General features: G+C 40.5%; 1 protein-coding gene across 1 annotated transcript in view; it reads left to right on the top strand.

Moving 5' to 3' along the window:
* Positions 1-17,082, top strand: part of DSCAM (DS cell adhesion molecule) — a 617,895-nt gene that overhangs the window by 357,147 nt on the left and 243,666 nt on the right. Inside the window, exons 9-11 of the mRNA XM_045284541.1 lie at positions 3,188-3,466; positions 7,098-7,217; positions 11,202-11,375. Coding sequence (XP_045140476.1) covers positions 3,188-3,466; positions 7,098-7,217; positions 11,202-11,375 — 573 coding nt within the window. The remainder of the gene's footprint in view (positions 1-3,187; positions 3,467-7,097; positions 7,218-11,201; positions 11,376-17,082) is intronic.

The following is a 17,082-nucleotide window of genomic DNA, read 5'->3' as shown; positions in this document are numbered from 1 at the left end:
TATATCATATATAAATATATTTACATGCCTATATTTAGATCTCTGCAAATGCCCTTTACCTCCTAGTTGTTTCCTGTATTTCCTTTAACTTTCCTCTTGTCCCACTATCATGTTCAATCTTCTTTTGGGGTTCAAGAATTCCTCTTGGTTACATTGCCCATGATAAAGCCCCACCAGACCTCCTCCACCCTCTTTGTTGTAATCCTGGCTGCATGTGGCCAGTGCCCTCAGAGAGGACCAACAATGGTTAGAAATAGAAGACTCTACAGTTGACTGTGGTGAACAGGAGTATGCAAATAGGAAAATCATGGATTTTAGCACATCAGTAATGTGCGTAGAATATCTTAGAAGCAGAGAAGATAGACATCTAACCAGTTCTGAGTGTGCTTAGGATAAGACGTGTGGACGCACAGAAGAGTTTCCAAGGGGAAAAAACCTCACAAGGGGTCTAGAGTCAGGCAGTGGTTCCCAAAACAGGTGGCAACTGAGTGAAGTTTTTGAATGATAGGATAAGAGGGGCGAGAATGGGGCTGGATGATGGGGCTGAGATCACAGATGGGAACAGTGTGCACTCCTCACAATCAGAAGTTATTATGATGGAAACAATAAAGGTACTCATTGTAGGTGAAAATTATTGTCTGCAGGGATGTAGGTCTGGACCTCGTCGCATTCCTGGATCCTACTGGCAGTGAAGAAATTGAAAGAGAGGCCTATGTTCAGGACAACATGCTGTGGTTTCACATTTTCATAAATAAGGTCAGAGTATACTCAACTGCAACTAGCAACAACACCAACAATAAACATGGAGTCTGTTTGTGTCAAGTGCATTTAAAGGATTTGATTTTCCCAGTAAGTTGTCGGCCTTGGATCGAAGAACTGGAAAGGAAAGCAGACAGAGTGAATGAAGCTTCCATGAACCAACTGGGCTCTCGGCTGTGTTGATTCTATATTCCTTCGCCTATCACTCTGGTGAATTCCATTTCATGATCACCATTGTACACAAGAAGAAGCAGAATCACAGAGTTAAAGAAACTGGATCAAGAAAACACTGCTAATTGCCCAAAATAAACTGAAACTAAACCCATACCAATATGTGGTACTGTCTAAGGAAAGAATTTTTAAAATTCCCACAAAAAGCGATATGCAATTACTTCTTAATGGAAAATATATGGAACCCTAGGCTGATTTCGCTTTCTTGTTGAGAGCTGAGGAACAAAGAGTATAGGCTGGCATTTAGCAACATCTTGTGGCTTTGAACAGCCACAGAGGAGCCCACCCCGATGCAGAGGAAATACACACAGGGAGTACTAAGTGACATTTAGGAGATATTTACATAGCTCTTGTAGAAAGGTTATATCAAAACTTATTCTAAGTCACATTCAGAAGTTTTGCTGCTGTGATATCACAAGCTTTTATTACCAACAAGATTCAGATAATGCACTTTTACTTGGGTGGCATAATGAATTAGATAAAGTCATCACTGGGCCTCAAACGGATGGCTTGCTTTTGCTGACACTGTGAATCACCTGCCTTAGTTTTGTCTGTAATTGTATGTCTTCTGAATGCAAACTTTTATAGTTTTGGACCCTTGAAAAGATTTTTTGAGAACTGTATACCACATCCTCATGAGTCACGGCTTAAAGAAAAAGAGACAGCAATTGTGGTTGACATACAGGTTAGGTGAATTCTTAATTGTATACCATGATAACTTTTCTTGCCTTCTTTGTGGGAGACCTATGTCCACTGCCTGACCAATGAATGCATCTCCTGCGTAAATTGTCAATCAGTGAAGTTTGCCTGTGGCTAACACTTCCATTCTAAGATACACTAGGAAGAGACCTCTTAGACTTACTTTCAAACATCTGCCAATGAAAATTCCATGGATCACAATGTTCTGACCCTCAAACCTCAATGGCAATGTTTCATCCCATCGTGCACAGGGCTGCCATGAGGTGGGAAACCGCTGGGGGAAAGCTAAAAACAACAATGATAAGTAGCCACCTGCATTCCTATGGACTTCAATAAACAAGACAAGAAATACATTTGATTCGGACATGATCCTGAGAAAATGACTTTTCCCTCTAACTAAATTATTTCTCTCTCATGAAAAACTGTTCTTGCAATTATTTTGGATCATTTCATTGTTATGTTATGAAAATCTTTTAAATATAATATACATAATAAATATCCTGTCCATGGCACTTACAATTCTGTCTTAATTATATCCTCTTTTATTGTATTAATTGAAATGTGTGTGTGTGTGTGTTAAGAGCAGTGGGCCCCAGCACAAAACATCCCAAAATGCTGGGTGTATTGAACTCTTGTGTCTATTTTTATACTTTGTGTTTAGTTTCTCATCTCCCTTTGTTTGCCAACTGTGGTGTCTTACTAAGCCCTCCTCAATACTTGAATTTCCAATATCCAGTTTAGACCAAAACATGAGATAGGTAATAGTGTTATGACCACATGTGTTAGTCTTGGTTGACTTGAGAAACAAATTCATAAACACTTATATGTGTATAAGAAAGAGCTTTATATAAAAGCTCAATTGCATATTGAGAAACATCCCAGTCTAGTCCAGATCAAGTCCATAAGTCTGATATGAGCTCATATGTCCAATACCCATCTATAAATGCCTTTTCAAACTCACACAAAACATGCAATGATGACGAAGGCAGGGAGATCACAGGCCAGAGGTTGGAGAGTCTTGTGGATCCAGCATCTCAGCGCTGGCAGAGGTCTCCACATGGCTCCTTCAGCTCCAGGGCTCTAGCATAGCTCCATGTGTCTTGTCAGCAGGAATACAACAGCAGAGAGGGTGTGTGTCTTGACCTCCAATTGAGATAATAAAGGTGCAACCTGATTGACAGGCTAAACTCCACCCCTTCACTCTTAATAGTCTCCAGTCTACCAGATTATGTAACTACCACACCACTTAATATAGTTAAAGATCTCAAAAACATGGTTCCAGGATCAGTATTACCAGTATCACCTGGAAACTTATTAGAAATGGAGAGTCTCAGGATCCAACCCAGATTGACTGAATCAGATATATCAATGATTGTTATACCTTTTCCAATGATTGTTATACCTTTTCCAAAGGAATATAAACAAGTTGTAGAAAAAGTGAATGTAGACTCATTAGAAACATCCCTCCATTACATTTCTCTTCCTTTTTATCTTCCAGTTCCACCTTTTATCCAACCTTTTGAGTTTCCAAGATTCTCCATAGGGCAGAGAGTCTTCATCCCATGTGTCGTGGTCTCAGGGGACTTACCAATCACCATCACCTGGCAGAAAGATGGCCGATCTATCCCAGCAAGCCTCGGCGTAACCATTGACAACATTGACTTCACAAGCTCCTTAAGGATTTCGAACCTCTCCTTGATGCACAATGGGAACTACACCTGCATCGCTCGGAATGAGGCAGCGGCTGTGGAGCATCAAAGCCAGCTAATTGTGAGAGGTAAGCAGGGGACTTACCTTGATTGACCAGGTGTGCGTGCTTGAAATTATATGAAAATTACTGGACATCACAAAGAACAACGTGTAGAATGGCTGTACATTCAAAGGCAATGCTTTCTTGACCTCAAATATGAAATTTCAAATAATTGTGCAAAGGAAAGTAGCTAGAAGAGTATAAAGATGGAAGAGCTGTAGATTTTGTTCCAGATGCAAACTCACTAATTTGGAGGACAACGTCGGTTAGCTCTTGCTCTACTGCTTTTATTTTATTGAGCAGTGTCTCGACTTGGTGCTTGCCGGTTGGTGGAGTACTTAGGAGTCCATTGCATGGCTAACTGAAGAAAGTGCTTTCTAGGTAGAAAGCACCAGTACAATGGCCCAGAGCCAGGAGCGAGCCTGGTGTTCAAGGTATAGCTAGACCAGCACAACATGCTGTGTTCAGTAAACAGGGAAGGAAAGGTTTGAAGTCAGAGCAAGCAATTATTCTGAACTTAATGATTTATTAGAAACACTCCACTAACTTAGAGGCCATTTCCATTTGTAATTACCTTGCTTACGATATGTCAATGGTATTTCCCACAGAAACCTCTTCGATTTGTGTTTAAGTCCCATCCCTTTGGATTAAAGCCAAATTGTTGGGAAGAATCATGAATTGATTCATTATAACTGGACATTCTTATAGGGAAAGGGATGAGGTTAGTTCCCTTGCCTATTTGACATGGAGTTTCTTGCTCTCTACAGAAGAATTTAAGCCAAATGGATCATAATATAGATGACTACAGACTTACCTCTCCCACCCCCTACCTGAGCATTTCTGGAAATATGTCTTAAATTCTGCAATCTAACCTTGATGTTAGTTGAACAATTTTAGTTGAAAATTGTCCTTAGAAGGAGGTCTAGTGGTGTACTGGTTATGCATTGAGATGCTAACCCCAAGGTTAGCAGTTCAAAGCCAACACTCACTCTGTGGGGCAAAGATGAGACTTTCTACTCCCATAAGCAATGGCAGTCTCGAAAACCTACAGGGGCAGTTATATCCTGTCCTATAGAGTCATCATGAGTCAGAATTGACTCAGTAGCAGTGAGTTTGGTTTATGGTTTATTGTCCTTCGAAACAATTTCCTCACCATGCATGACTGTCACCCAGTATTATATTATTTTAAACATCTGAACTAAAGAAAACTATTTGCTGGCTGAGTATTATTCTAGAAATCCCAATTTATTTCATGTGCCAATTGAGGACTTTGCTATGAATATGTTAAAGCTGGATGTACTTGCATGTACTAAATTAACCAGCACTCATACAACATCATAAGATCTGCCAGGCATTGTTATAAGAACTTTTTAGTTTTAATTCATTAATCCTTAAAATAATCCTGTAGCTAATGGAATTGAGGCTAGAAGATATTTGATAATTTGCACATTATCCAACTGAAGAGAACAGAGCTGGTTATCAACCCAGGCATTTAAATAAACCAAGGAAATGAGACATTGTGATTTTAATTTGTGTTACTAGAACAGGTCTTCAGGAATTTGCTATGGAAATTAGAATGCAAATCACCATTTAAAACAGTGTTTCCCAAAGTGAGTCATGCCAGCCTCTGGGAAGTACTAGAGCGATTGGTGGGGAGGGGTGTACCGCAAAGACAGCATTCTATCCTGGATTAAGGGCTATAGTACACATGCTTTTCATTGCAGGGGGCTGCTGAGTTGTTGTGTTGTTTTGTTTTTTTCCAAAATGGGAGTGGTAGGCCAAATAAGTTCGGAGAGCTATGATTTAAAGGATACATAAAACATATATGTGGTTCTTAAATAGTATATGTGTCTAACCATCAAGCTTGCTGGCTTCTCAGTGTGTAGCACTGTTTACATGAAGCTGAGGAAGGGCACTAGAACCAGGACTACTCAGAAACACAGTAGTGGGTTCCCGTCTTTAGGTGCCTCTGCAGTATCAATATTTTTCTCTCCTCCTTGATTGTTTTATGTCCAAAGTGATCACACTACGGCTAATTTCATTTCAACATGCTTCTAAGCCCCTTGCTAACCTAGACCATACTCCTCTCCTTGCTTAACCCATTGCTCGTGCTGTCTCCAGAGCACCTGTGCTAAGTAGACTTACTTCTCAATCTCAAAATGAAGAATCCTAGATATTTCAAGGTTGACAAGATTCTCCTTCCAAGGAATTATGGGAAATTGAGGAAGACCATTTACACCTGCTAAGCATCTAGTATTTGGTGGACATACTTATGTCTTTTCTCACATAATTCTATGACTGTCTCATAGAAAGTCTCTCACTGCCATTGAGTCCAGTCTGACCCCTAGCCCCCCTATAGGACAGTAGAGAACCGCCCCGATGGGTGGGTTTATGAGACTGAAAATTTTTTAAGAGTAGAAAGCTTCCTTTTTCTCCTACAGAGCAGCTGGTGGTTTTAAATTCTGACCTGTGTGTGACAGTTAAGCCCCAAAGTCTCCTCTACTGATAGTCTTCTCTAGCATCATTGATCTCCGTGCTGCAGGAAGAAACTGCGCCCTGTAACAACTCAGGTTCTAGATGTCCTTGTGGGGTTTCACCTGTAAGATTTGAATATTATTGAAATCCAAATAACTTCACATGAAACATGTGCTTTCTCTTGGTAGGTATAGTTTAAGCAAAGTATGTACTGTATAGACTCGTGTATAAGCTGAATTTTTCAGCACATTTTTTATGATGTTTTGTGGTAAAATTAGGTGCCTTGGCTGATATCCGGGTCGGCTTAGACTCGAGAATATACGGTATGTTAATTTTAGTTGGATTTATTCAGCACCTCACAGAACTCACCAAATAAGCAATTACTTAATCTGATGCTCCATATAGCTACTGCTGTAGACATTATGGGACATTACCTCAACTTTGGTCCAAAATGGTGCTGACAACTGGAAGAATGAACCATCGTCAGACTTTTGGAAACAGCCCAATATCAAATATGGTCTCATGTTCCTTATTCTCTTTAACACCAAAAACCTACTCACAGACCCATGTGTGCTGGAGCAGAAATGTGCATCATGGGGCTTTCAGCAACTGGTTTGGGGGGAGTACTGGATCAGTCCTATCTCCCGAGGTGCCTCTAGATGGTCTTAAACTTCCAGTCTTTTGGTTAGCAACCTAGGACTTAGCCTTTTATGTCACCATGTAAGGAATACATGGTGACATGTATTAATTCTCCCTCCATCTCTTGTGAGAAGGAAAACAAGAGTGAAAGCAATTAGACCCCAAGAAAACTACTTACCCTAGAAAATTCCTATTTAAGGATCACATATATGCTTTGTCAATCCTTTAAACGGTAGTCCTAACTCTATTTTTCATAGAGGAACTTCCTGAAGACCTCCTTTAATAGCAGATTAAAAGCAAAATGCCATATTTCTTCCTGGAGTCCAGTTTTCCCTAGTGCATGATAACTTCCATTTACTTAAGATCATTAATGGGAACAAGAAGCAGTTCCCCAGTTTCCTCCTTGTGTTCTCTAAACTGTAAGCACTGGTTTTCTCCTTTCTGCAAAGCGGTGTGCTTCTTTGGGGACTCATTAGACATCTGAAGCATGCTTTTATTATAAACAATGCTGTCTGAATTTCCAGTGGTGGTCCTCTCTTTCCAGTTCCCCCCAAGTTTGTGGTTCAGCCCCGGGACCAGGACGGCATTTATGGCAAAGCTGTCATTCTCAACTGCTCCGCTGAGGGTTATCCTGTACCCACCATCGTGTGGAAATTCTCTAAAGGTAAGTCAGGAGTTCTTGGATTTGCTTGTTACCTGCCAAATACATGTGATGTTATGAAGGATCAGAAAAGCGTGTTTGTCTTTTGAGGGATGTGCCTGGCGTATAGCTACCACCCCTCCTCTCCTGAGTCTCTTCTCTCACATACAGTTACTAGGGTACCCAGGTGTTTTTAATCGGATCGTGGAATCTTCTGTTCTGTCTAACATGCCCTTGGGAACCGACTACAGAACAGGCATAGGTGTTGTTGTTTGGTGCCTGTCAGTGGGTTCTTCACAGGGACTCAATGAAGCGCTGCCCATCCTGCACCGTCCACACAACTGTTGCTGTTTGAGCCCATGGTTGCCTCCACCAGGTCAAGCCATCTCACCGAAGAGTCTTCCTCTTTTTTGCTGCCCACCTGCTTTACTGAGCATGATGTCCGTTTCCAAGGACTGAAGATCAGTCAATAGTGTGCTTTATTTCAGTGCCTGGAAAATGTAGCTTGCTCACTTGTATTGAATAGCCATGCCTGCTTGAAGACTACTGATCCGTCTGTCTAGTAGGTTGTTGAATAAAACTTTCAGTACAAGTAGCTGGGCACCATCAGTATATTTGTTATCTCATGGCAAAGGAGGTTACATTAAATGTCACATGCATCCTTTGTGACATTTAAACTCCTAGGTTGTCTTCCTTGGCTTGTGCAGGTGCATGGAGACCAGAAGTATCTTGGGTGGTTGTTTGCAAGCTTTAAAGACTGTAGGTTCAACTCACTAAGCTATAAAGTAAAGCTGAAGCTCTAACATCAAGTTTAGGCCCATTTATTGAATAGAGCTATGACCCTAAAATTTCAAGCCAAGAAAACTAACCTTATGGATTCTTTAGTTGAACCTACTTAGTATCAACAGATGCAGCATTGTTTTCATGTTCTTTTGTTTGTTTTTGCTGCTGTTAGAGTTGGTTTGGGCCCTCTTTTCTTTTTTCTGGTGTACAGCTGAGCGACCACAGTTACTTCGATCTTGTTATGTAACCATTATCCCAGATTGACCTTATTTTCCCATCACCGTAGACAAAAATTCACGAATTCTGGATGTTCTATGTTCAATTGGACTGTGTCTCTCTCGTGGGACAAGCACCGGGTTGTTTTGACAGCTGTGGCTGTGTCTAGGCCTTTGAAGCCAGGTCCTGTAAGGCTTCCTTGGTTCTTTATGAGGAGGGTTTTTTTGCTGATCCTAAGTCTCTTCCTTGTCCATATAAAGCTGGTCCTTAGTTTTGCCATTTCTGTAAAGAATGAAGTTGGGCTTTGGACTGGAATTGCATTTTATTTCTAGATTGCTTTGGGTAGACTCGACTTTTTCACAATATTAAGTCTTCCTATATTCTTTGACCACAGGATACTCTCCCATTTGTGTCCATCTCTCAGTTCCGTGTAATAATGTTCAACAGTCTCCTTTGTGTGATCACTTGATACTTCGGTTAGGTTTTTCCCCAGGTGCTTCATCGCTGGTGTGGCAATCGTAAATGGTATATAGTTCCCTTACTGTCTTTTTCAGAGCTTGTGCTGTTGTTATTCAAGAATTCGATAGATTTTTGCTTGTTAATCTTCTGCCTGCTTCTTTACCATATACCACAATTGTTCCCAACAATCTTTTGGTGGATACCTTAAGGTTCTCTCTATATAAAATCATGTTGCCTTCAAAGAGCAATAATTTCACTTCTTCTTTGCCCAATTTTATTCCCTTGATTTATTTCTGTTGTCTGGTGGTTCTGGCCAAGACGTCCAGCATGCTGTTGAGTAAGAGTTGTGATAGTGGCATCCTTGTCTGGTGTCCTTTTTCAGGACAATGCTTTCTGTTTTTCTCCTTGGGTCTGATTGGCTGTTGGATTGTCACATATAGTCTTTACTATGTTTAAATAGAAGGACTTCACCTTCTATTCCTATTTTATTGAATATTTCTTTCTTATCAGAAATGGATGCCAGATATTATCAAATGTCTTCTCTTGATCTACTGATAAAAATCATATCATTCTTATTCTTTTTCTGGTTTATGTGCTGGATTGCATTAATTGTTTTTCTATTGAACCATCCTTGCATCTCTGATATATTCCTACTTGATCGTGGTTAATTCTTTTTAAAAATATATGTTGGCTTCCATTAGTCAGAATTTCTGCATGTGTGTTTACGAGACCCATTGATCCAAAGTCTTCTGTTTTTGTGGGATCTTTGCCTGGTTGTGGTATCAGGGTAATGTTCACTTTATAGAATCAATAAAGCCCCTTTCTATATTCTGCAATAATCTGTGTAGAATAGGTGACAGCTCTTCACTAAATATTTGTTAGAGTTCCCCCGTGTAGCCATCAGTTCCCAGACGTTTCTTGGTAAGAAGTTTCGTGATGACCTTCTCTATTTCTTCTTTGGTCATGGGCTTGTTCACATTTTCTACATCCATCTGTGTTAATTTGGGCAGATGGCGTATTTCTAGGTATTTGTCCACTTTTTCTAGATTACCGAACTTGTTGGAGGACAGTCTTTCAGAGTAGTGTGCTGATTTTTATGTCCTTTTTAAATTTCATATGAATCTGTTGTGATGTTAATGTTCTCTTATTAAATTCTAGATATTTGCATTTTCTCTAACTTTTTCTTTAAATTTCCAGTGGTTTGTCAATTTTTGTTAATCCTTTCAAAGAACCAGTTTCGTGTTTTGCTGATTTTTTCCATTTTTGAAAATCCCCATGGCCCAGAGAGAAATGATTTCTCACTTAACTCTACTTTTAGGAACCCTAAGAATCAAGGCAAGTCCAGGGAAACTCCAGCCCAACCCAGCCTTTGCACAGTATTCTCACGGATTGGTGTTTATCCCGTGGGTTATGCCTTTCCCTGTCACAGGGATCTTTTGCTGCTGCTGGCTGAGATCCACAGCTCATCACGGCTGAGCTTCCCCTGCCTCTCTGTAGGCATCTCTGCTCAGTCACCACTGTTGTTGTCAATATACCGTACTTATTACTGTAGTTGAAATATTAGCGCTTTCCTGGTTTCACTAAAAATAGGGCATGAATGTTCTATTCTTGTCCTTTTGCTTTTGTATGGTTTCTTAGGATGTTGATTCTATGTAGACATCTTCAAGCCTGATAACCTCTTGTTTACACATAAAGTTTTATTAAATCACAACTCATTTTAAGAACAGAAGTAATGTTGGAACTAGGGAACTATCAGTGGAGAGAGTAAGCTATGAGCACAAATTCCAGAAACATCACCATCTGGCTGGATCATTTTACATAAACTGTTTAACCTAAATGAACCACAGTGTCAGCATATGTGAAATGGATGAAATAAGGAGATAGTGTGATAATTTGGTAAAATTAATTATAAAAGCATATATTATGTTGCATTAATCAAGGCACATTATGGGTCATCATAAACATCATAATTGTTGTTATCATTAGCTTACATGATTAATCAGTTGTCCCTAAACCATTTTTTGAGTAGTCAACACTTTCCAACTCACTCTAAATGCGTTATTATTTATGAAAATAATGTATACACTGCAGTCTGTTTTTATCTTCCTCCCTGTTGTGTTCCTTTGTCTGTCCCAATGTTAGCAGAACACTTACTATCTTTCAAATGCATTGTAATATCTGACACAATACTCCCCTCATATTTTGTTTTCAAACATTTCCTTTTTTCCATCTTCCTTCTTCATTGTCTGGATTTTGCATGTATATAAGGTGAGTGAAAAGACCGTGGTTTGGCTTTTGATGGAGAAATGACCAGTAAGCTCTCTTATTCTCATTCTCAGAGTTTAAAACATTGCCATTGTAAACAAATACAGTTCTCTTTAAAGAAGAGCTTGAATGTGGGGGGAAATTTTGGTAAATCCCACCACTGTCCTGTAGGAAACATGTTACACGTCCATCGCTTCTCTTTATTATTCTGGGTGAATGACAGCTCATTTTTTCCATTTATTTACTGTGCTTACATCACCTCGCCCCTTTTTTATTCTACTTCAGGTGCTGGGGTGCCCCAGTTCCAACCAATTGCCTTGAATGGCCGCATTCAGGTCCTCAGCAACGGGTCCTTGTTGATCAAGCACGTTGTGGAAGAAGACAGTGGCTACTACCTCTGCAAGGTCAGCAACGATGTGGGCGCCGACGTCAGCAAGTCCATGTACCTCACGGTCAAAAGTAAGGAAGACGAATGCTTTGTTTTTCCTCCCCAGGTCTTTTCTTTTTTCTGGCTTGAGTCTTCAATTGTCTGCATATGCCTGGTTAAAGTAACTCATATACATTGATTGGCATCGCAGGGGGTTGAACTTCTGCTGTGCTAAAAAGAAATTGGCGAGGATAGAAAAAATCTAGGCTCCTCCTGCATAGGGTTTGTGCCCATGCTCTTCTCTCCCTGCAGTCCCCTCTGTCCTTGGCCGTCTGTGAAGGTCAAGAGCAGCTCAGCAGGTGAGTCGGTCTTCACTGGTAGCACCACTATTTCTCTGATGTGGATTGCATGGTGGGAAAGTTTGATGCATAGCCCCAAACGTGTTCTTTTCAGAGGTCTATTTTAATGAATTGTATTATTGGCAAGCTAATGTGTCCGCAGATTTCCTTTTGAAGATCATTATGAAAATCAGCAACGGAAAATCATATTTCTAAGCATAAACAATCAATGGAAATAGGCCCATCACATTTATGGAAACAAGAAGGATCTTGTACTAATGGTCCATGCTGCTGACTCAACTTACAAAAAGCACACCTTGAATGTAATTATTTTCATACATTGGTAACTAAATCTCCAAGGGAAGAGTGGGAAGTGCACCCAGTTTTTACTGATAGTGGTTTTATATCTAATTTATGCAAAGAAGACAAGCAAATAAAGAAACTCACTGCCATTGTGTGGATTCTGACTCCTGAGGACCCCATAGGGCAGAGTAGCACTGTCCCTTTGTCTTTCCAAGACTGTAAGTCTCTATAGGAGCAGAAAACCTGGTCTTTCTTCCAAGGAGCGGCTGGTGATTTTCAACTACTGACCTTGTGGTTAAGAGACCAACACAAAACCTTCTGCACTACCAACGTCTCCTCTATCCAATTCATAAACATCATCTCTGATTTAGAACTGTTACTTTTGCCATTGTAAGAGTCTAAAATGTGGTATTGTGTTTTTTATTATTCTGCCAGAAGTGATGGACTAGTAGAGTTGATGAATTAGGATAGCTACTAGTCTTTGTGGGGCTAGTTTTAAAACCTCATACATGTACACACAGACATCACTGAAATTCACTTTTAAATTCCGAACACGAAACACCCCAAACCCACTACCATCAAGTCAGCTCTGACACACAGCGGCTTATGTTTTCTCCATTTGTATTATTTTCTGTGAGATAAACTGTGACTTCTTATTGGCCACAAGGCTTTGTTCAGAAATCCTCTATTTCTATTTTATCGGTTGTTGCTAGCATTGGCGTTGTACCATATACTGTACAACGTTAGACTACTAACCATAAATCAGTCGTTCAAACAACAGCCACTCCATGGGAGAAAGATGAGCCTATCTGCCCTCCTAAAGATTTACAGCCTCAGAAACCTTATATAGGGTCACTGGGAAAAAAAGTATAATATAATAAAAAGATATAGAAGTGTAAAGGCAGTGTGTACTGAAGACAACTGTATAGTGAACATATGTGTTGCTCTGGAATCCCTAGTTCTGATATACTTTTTTTAAAATTAGCAAACATAGGACTGAGTTGTCCTTTTCTTTGTGTATCATACATTAAGAACATGAAAGTTGGCACAGGGAGATTATGCTCTCAAAAAACTCACTGCCATGGTGTCAGTGCCAACCCATGGCTACCTTATAGGACAGGGTACAACTGCCCCTGTGTGCTTTCAGGACTGTAACAGAGCAGGCTGCCCTTGTCATTGCTACTGTAGTGGCTGAGTGTCCCGTTACCACCTGACCAAGCAGATCTTATGCCCTGTCGTGTAATAGGATTATTCCTGGCTCTATAGCAGGGGCGGGTCTCGAGGCTCTATGCCATCTAATATTAGCAGGCTTATACCAGGCATGTTTTTAATGTTTTAATTTTCCTTTCCAATCCCAAATGTCTTCATAGTGGCCTAAGATAGTCTTGTCTTGTAATCTCAGAATTAAGGTCCTAACAAATAATGGGGAATTCTCATTTTAAAACTCTGAACTCCATCGGTGGTTGGTGTTGGGTTTAAAGACGTTTTTAAGCTCAGATGATGCTGACAGACCTGTGCTCTAGGTGAGGGCGGGGCCCAGTCTCCAGTCTGGGAAGTTTGCTCACTGCTTTCCAGGCACACTGGTCGAATGACCACGTACTTTGGCACGACTCCTGCCCTCTCCAGGTCTTGATAGGAGAAAGCAGGAAAACAGACAGGAATGGAAAGCAGTCAGCGGGATGGAAAAATCATCCGTCCAGTTTTGTGGTGGTTCTGCATAAGTTTACATTGTTATTTAATCCTATTTCACCTTTTTACCAAAGATCACTCATGAAGATCGATCCAAGATATCAGATAGAATGAGTACTTCCTCCTTCCACATTTCCTCATATCAGGCGAAATAAAGCTAACAAACCTGAGGGAGCAAGCTTCTCATGTCAACCAAGTTTTGCTCTGAGTTCCAATATCCTCACCCCTTCCTCCCAGGAAAATCAGGGGCTAGGGAGGCCACCTTCTCTAAAGGGAATGGCCTCTCCCAGCCTCTAACACTAGTTGTTATTGGGGTTGATTCCGACTCCCAGTGACTCCACGCGGGCAGAGGATAACTGTGCTCCACAGGATGCTCATTAACTGATCGGGGGAAGTTGACAGTCAGTGCTTTCTCCTGAGGAGACTCTGGGTTGGACACAAAGCTTCCATGTTTCAGTCAGCGACTGAGTGTGTTAAATGTTTGTATCACCAGCCACCACTTTGGGAGCCTGGGGCATGTGATCTTTTATGGTAACAAAATTGTTCTAAGAGCTCCTGGGCCTCTTCAAGGTGTGAGCTTCTCTGAAAGTTTCCCTCAGCCATCAGCACGCCACCGTCCCAACTCCTAACTCATGCCTGTGTTCCCAGGGCGGGGGGTTCAGGAACCCGGAACCCACCAGGACTGAACAGCCACTCTTTTGTAGTCACTTCACGGAAGTCCTTTCTAATCTCTACCTGCACCGTGAAAGAGCCTCATCAGACCAAAGCAGATGCTTCCCTAGAGAGCCCGCATGTTTTCTTTGTTGTTGTTTCAAATGTAATGTTTGAACCTGAGAAAAGCCCCCAGCTCCATAGGCTTCTTTCTAGCCTTGGTCCCCAAGGGCCACTCTCTTCACTGCTCCTCAGCCCAGGCAGGTCAACTGCATGACAATCCAGGGATTTCAAATGCTGTTTCCACTCTGCTGTATAAAAGTCTGGGGTCTTCTAAATCAAGGCTTCTGAAGTTTGACTCATGATACCATTAGTTTACAAATAATCGTACCAGGCTCTCGGAACCTTGCCATTTTGTGGAATAAATAAGGCATTCTTTTCTGGGAAGAAAGACTCTAACCTTCAGTACATTTTTGAAGGTATCCACAATGTGAAGAAAGTTAGGAACTCGTGTCCATCTCGGTGCCCTCAGAACTGGGCCCCATGGGATAGTCTTGGCTGTATGCTTATGAAAGCAAATTGCCAGGCATTTCTTTTGTGGTGCTACTGTGTGGGTTCAAACCACCAACCTTTGGCTTAGTAGTTGAGCTAAAACTGTACCACCCAAGGCCCTGATAACAGTAATAACTACGACTTATCCTAAACATTTTACTTATTTTACCTGATCTTATTAAATTGTATCTGATTTCTTTTAATGTTTACTGACTCTTCTGCTATGCCTATCTGTTTTAAGAACATGCAGTGAAATTTTCAATCAAGTTATTGTACTTTTTATACGTTTATTTTAGTATTCTCTATTTTTTGCTATTATCCATCGGCCTATTTCTCACTCATTTACACTTATTTGTATAGCTGGGTATATTTATGGTAGATTTTAAGGCCTTGCCTACTGATTACAATATGAGTCTTCTGTCCATTTCTGTTGATTGTTGCTGCTGTTGTTTTAGCCAACTCAGGACATGTTGTTTTCTGTTACTTGGCATGTCTTGTAGTTTTTTTAATACTAGACATTATCAGTGATACACTATAGAGACCGAGGGTTCTATTACATTCCACCAAAGAGTGATTTTTGCCCTGATAGACATTGTATTGGCTGAATATAAACTCCATGATCGTTTTTCCTTGTAGGGGAAGGTGCTGAAATCACCACCCAGTTCTTTCTGGTTTAGTGGCTGCATGTTTCCTGAGCCTACTCGAGTCTGCTCTGTATACACACTGTTTAGTACCCATTCAACAAATTGAGCAAATGTGATGTGCAAATAGTGGACTTGCCATCTTGATGACTACTTTTCTTCTAGGATTTCTCTGAATGTTCCAGTTGATCTGCCAAATGTCATTTATTGGAAAGTTAGTACATCCAATAGTAAAAAAAAAAAACACTGAAAGGTCTAAAGTTTAAAAATTTGATTTTATAGTGTCTTGATATAGGTTTTCTTTTAAGTGCCATGGTGTTAAATCTAACAGTGTATCCTTAGCACTATATTTAGAAAATTCTTTTCTAGTCCCCCCAAAATTGATATTCTATATTTGTCATTAACAAATAGTATCATGATAGAAACTATGAACAAGAGCTAACATTTATTTTTCACACATGGTTTGTCAGTCGTGTTAACACCTTTGTTGGCCATCTGTAATAGTCTGGGTACTTTAGAGAAACAAATCCACAGAAACTCATGTATAAGAGAGTTTTATATAAAGGATAAGTGTGCATCAAGAAAACATCCCAACCTAGTGCTGCCCAACCCAAGTCCAAAATTAACCCATATGTCCAACACCAGTCCACAAAGCCCTCCTCCATCTCACAAAACAGACACAATGATACCGACTAAAGGAGGAAAGCCGAGTCAGTGAATGTGTAATCATCTCAGCGCTGGCAGGGGTCTCCACACGGCTGCTCCAGCACCCAGGGCTGCATCATGAAAGGTCCATGCAGCTTCTCCTTGGGGATGTTCTGCGGGAAGTGAGCCTTGGCAGCTGAAGCAGCGAACTGGCTAAGGCAGCTGCACCCTGGTCCGACCACCACAAAGCAAGAAACCTGAGAACTAGAAAGGCAAGACTCACTGAGCCATTTATCTCTCTGCCCTTCAATTAACCCCACGTGTTTATCGGCCAGGTTGGCACAATAAACTAACTCAATATCCCACTTCCTCTGTAATTCTAGAGCAACCAGTTCATTCAGGAAGTGACCCAAAGAATATGGATGCACAAGTCAGAGGTGGGGATCAGCTCTGCTGCTTAGGAGTTGAAATTTTGGTCAAGTTATTAATTTCTATTTGTTTTGGTTATTTAATCCTCAAATCACCTACAAATGTTATCATAATGATAATCATAAGTTAATGTAAATCTATAAACTCTTCAGAAGAAAAGAATGACATTGGACCTCTACTTCACATAGCAATAAAAAACTATCTCAAAATAGATTGTCAACCTACATGCAAGAATTACAAGCATGAAATTCTAAAGGAAAAAATCTTTGGGATTGTGGATAAGGCAATTGTTTCTGAGCTATAATGCCCAAACCGGTGACAAAAGGATACATACATTAGGCTTCCTTAATTAGTTTTGTGCTTTGAATGACATAATCAAGAAACTGAAATGACAGCCCACAGAATTGGAGAAATAAGTTGCAAAGTTTATATCACACAAGAAACTTGTATTTAACTGAAGACAAATGGGTGCATAAGCAAATGTGGCGAAGAAAGCTGATGGTGCCCGGCTATCAAAAAGTATAGCGTCTGGGGTCTTAAAGGCTTGAAGG

This window comes from Echinops telfairi, unplaced genomic scaffold (genome assembly GCF_000313985.2).
Source record: "Echinops telfairi isolate 266 unplaced genomic scaffold, ASM31398v2 ScPeMD7_7469;HRSCAF=8507_0, whole genome shotgun sequence".
NCBI lineage: Eukaryota > Metazoa > Chordata > Mammalia > Afrosoricida > Tenrecidae > Echinops > Echinops telfairi.
This window is presented reverse-complemented; position numbering and strand designations above follow the sequence as displayed.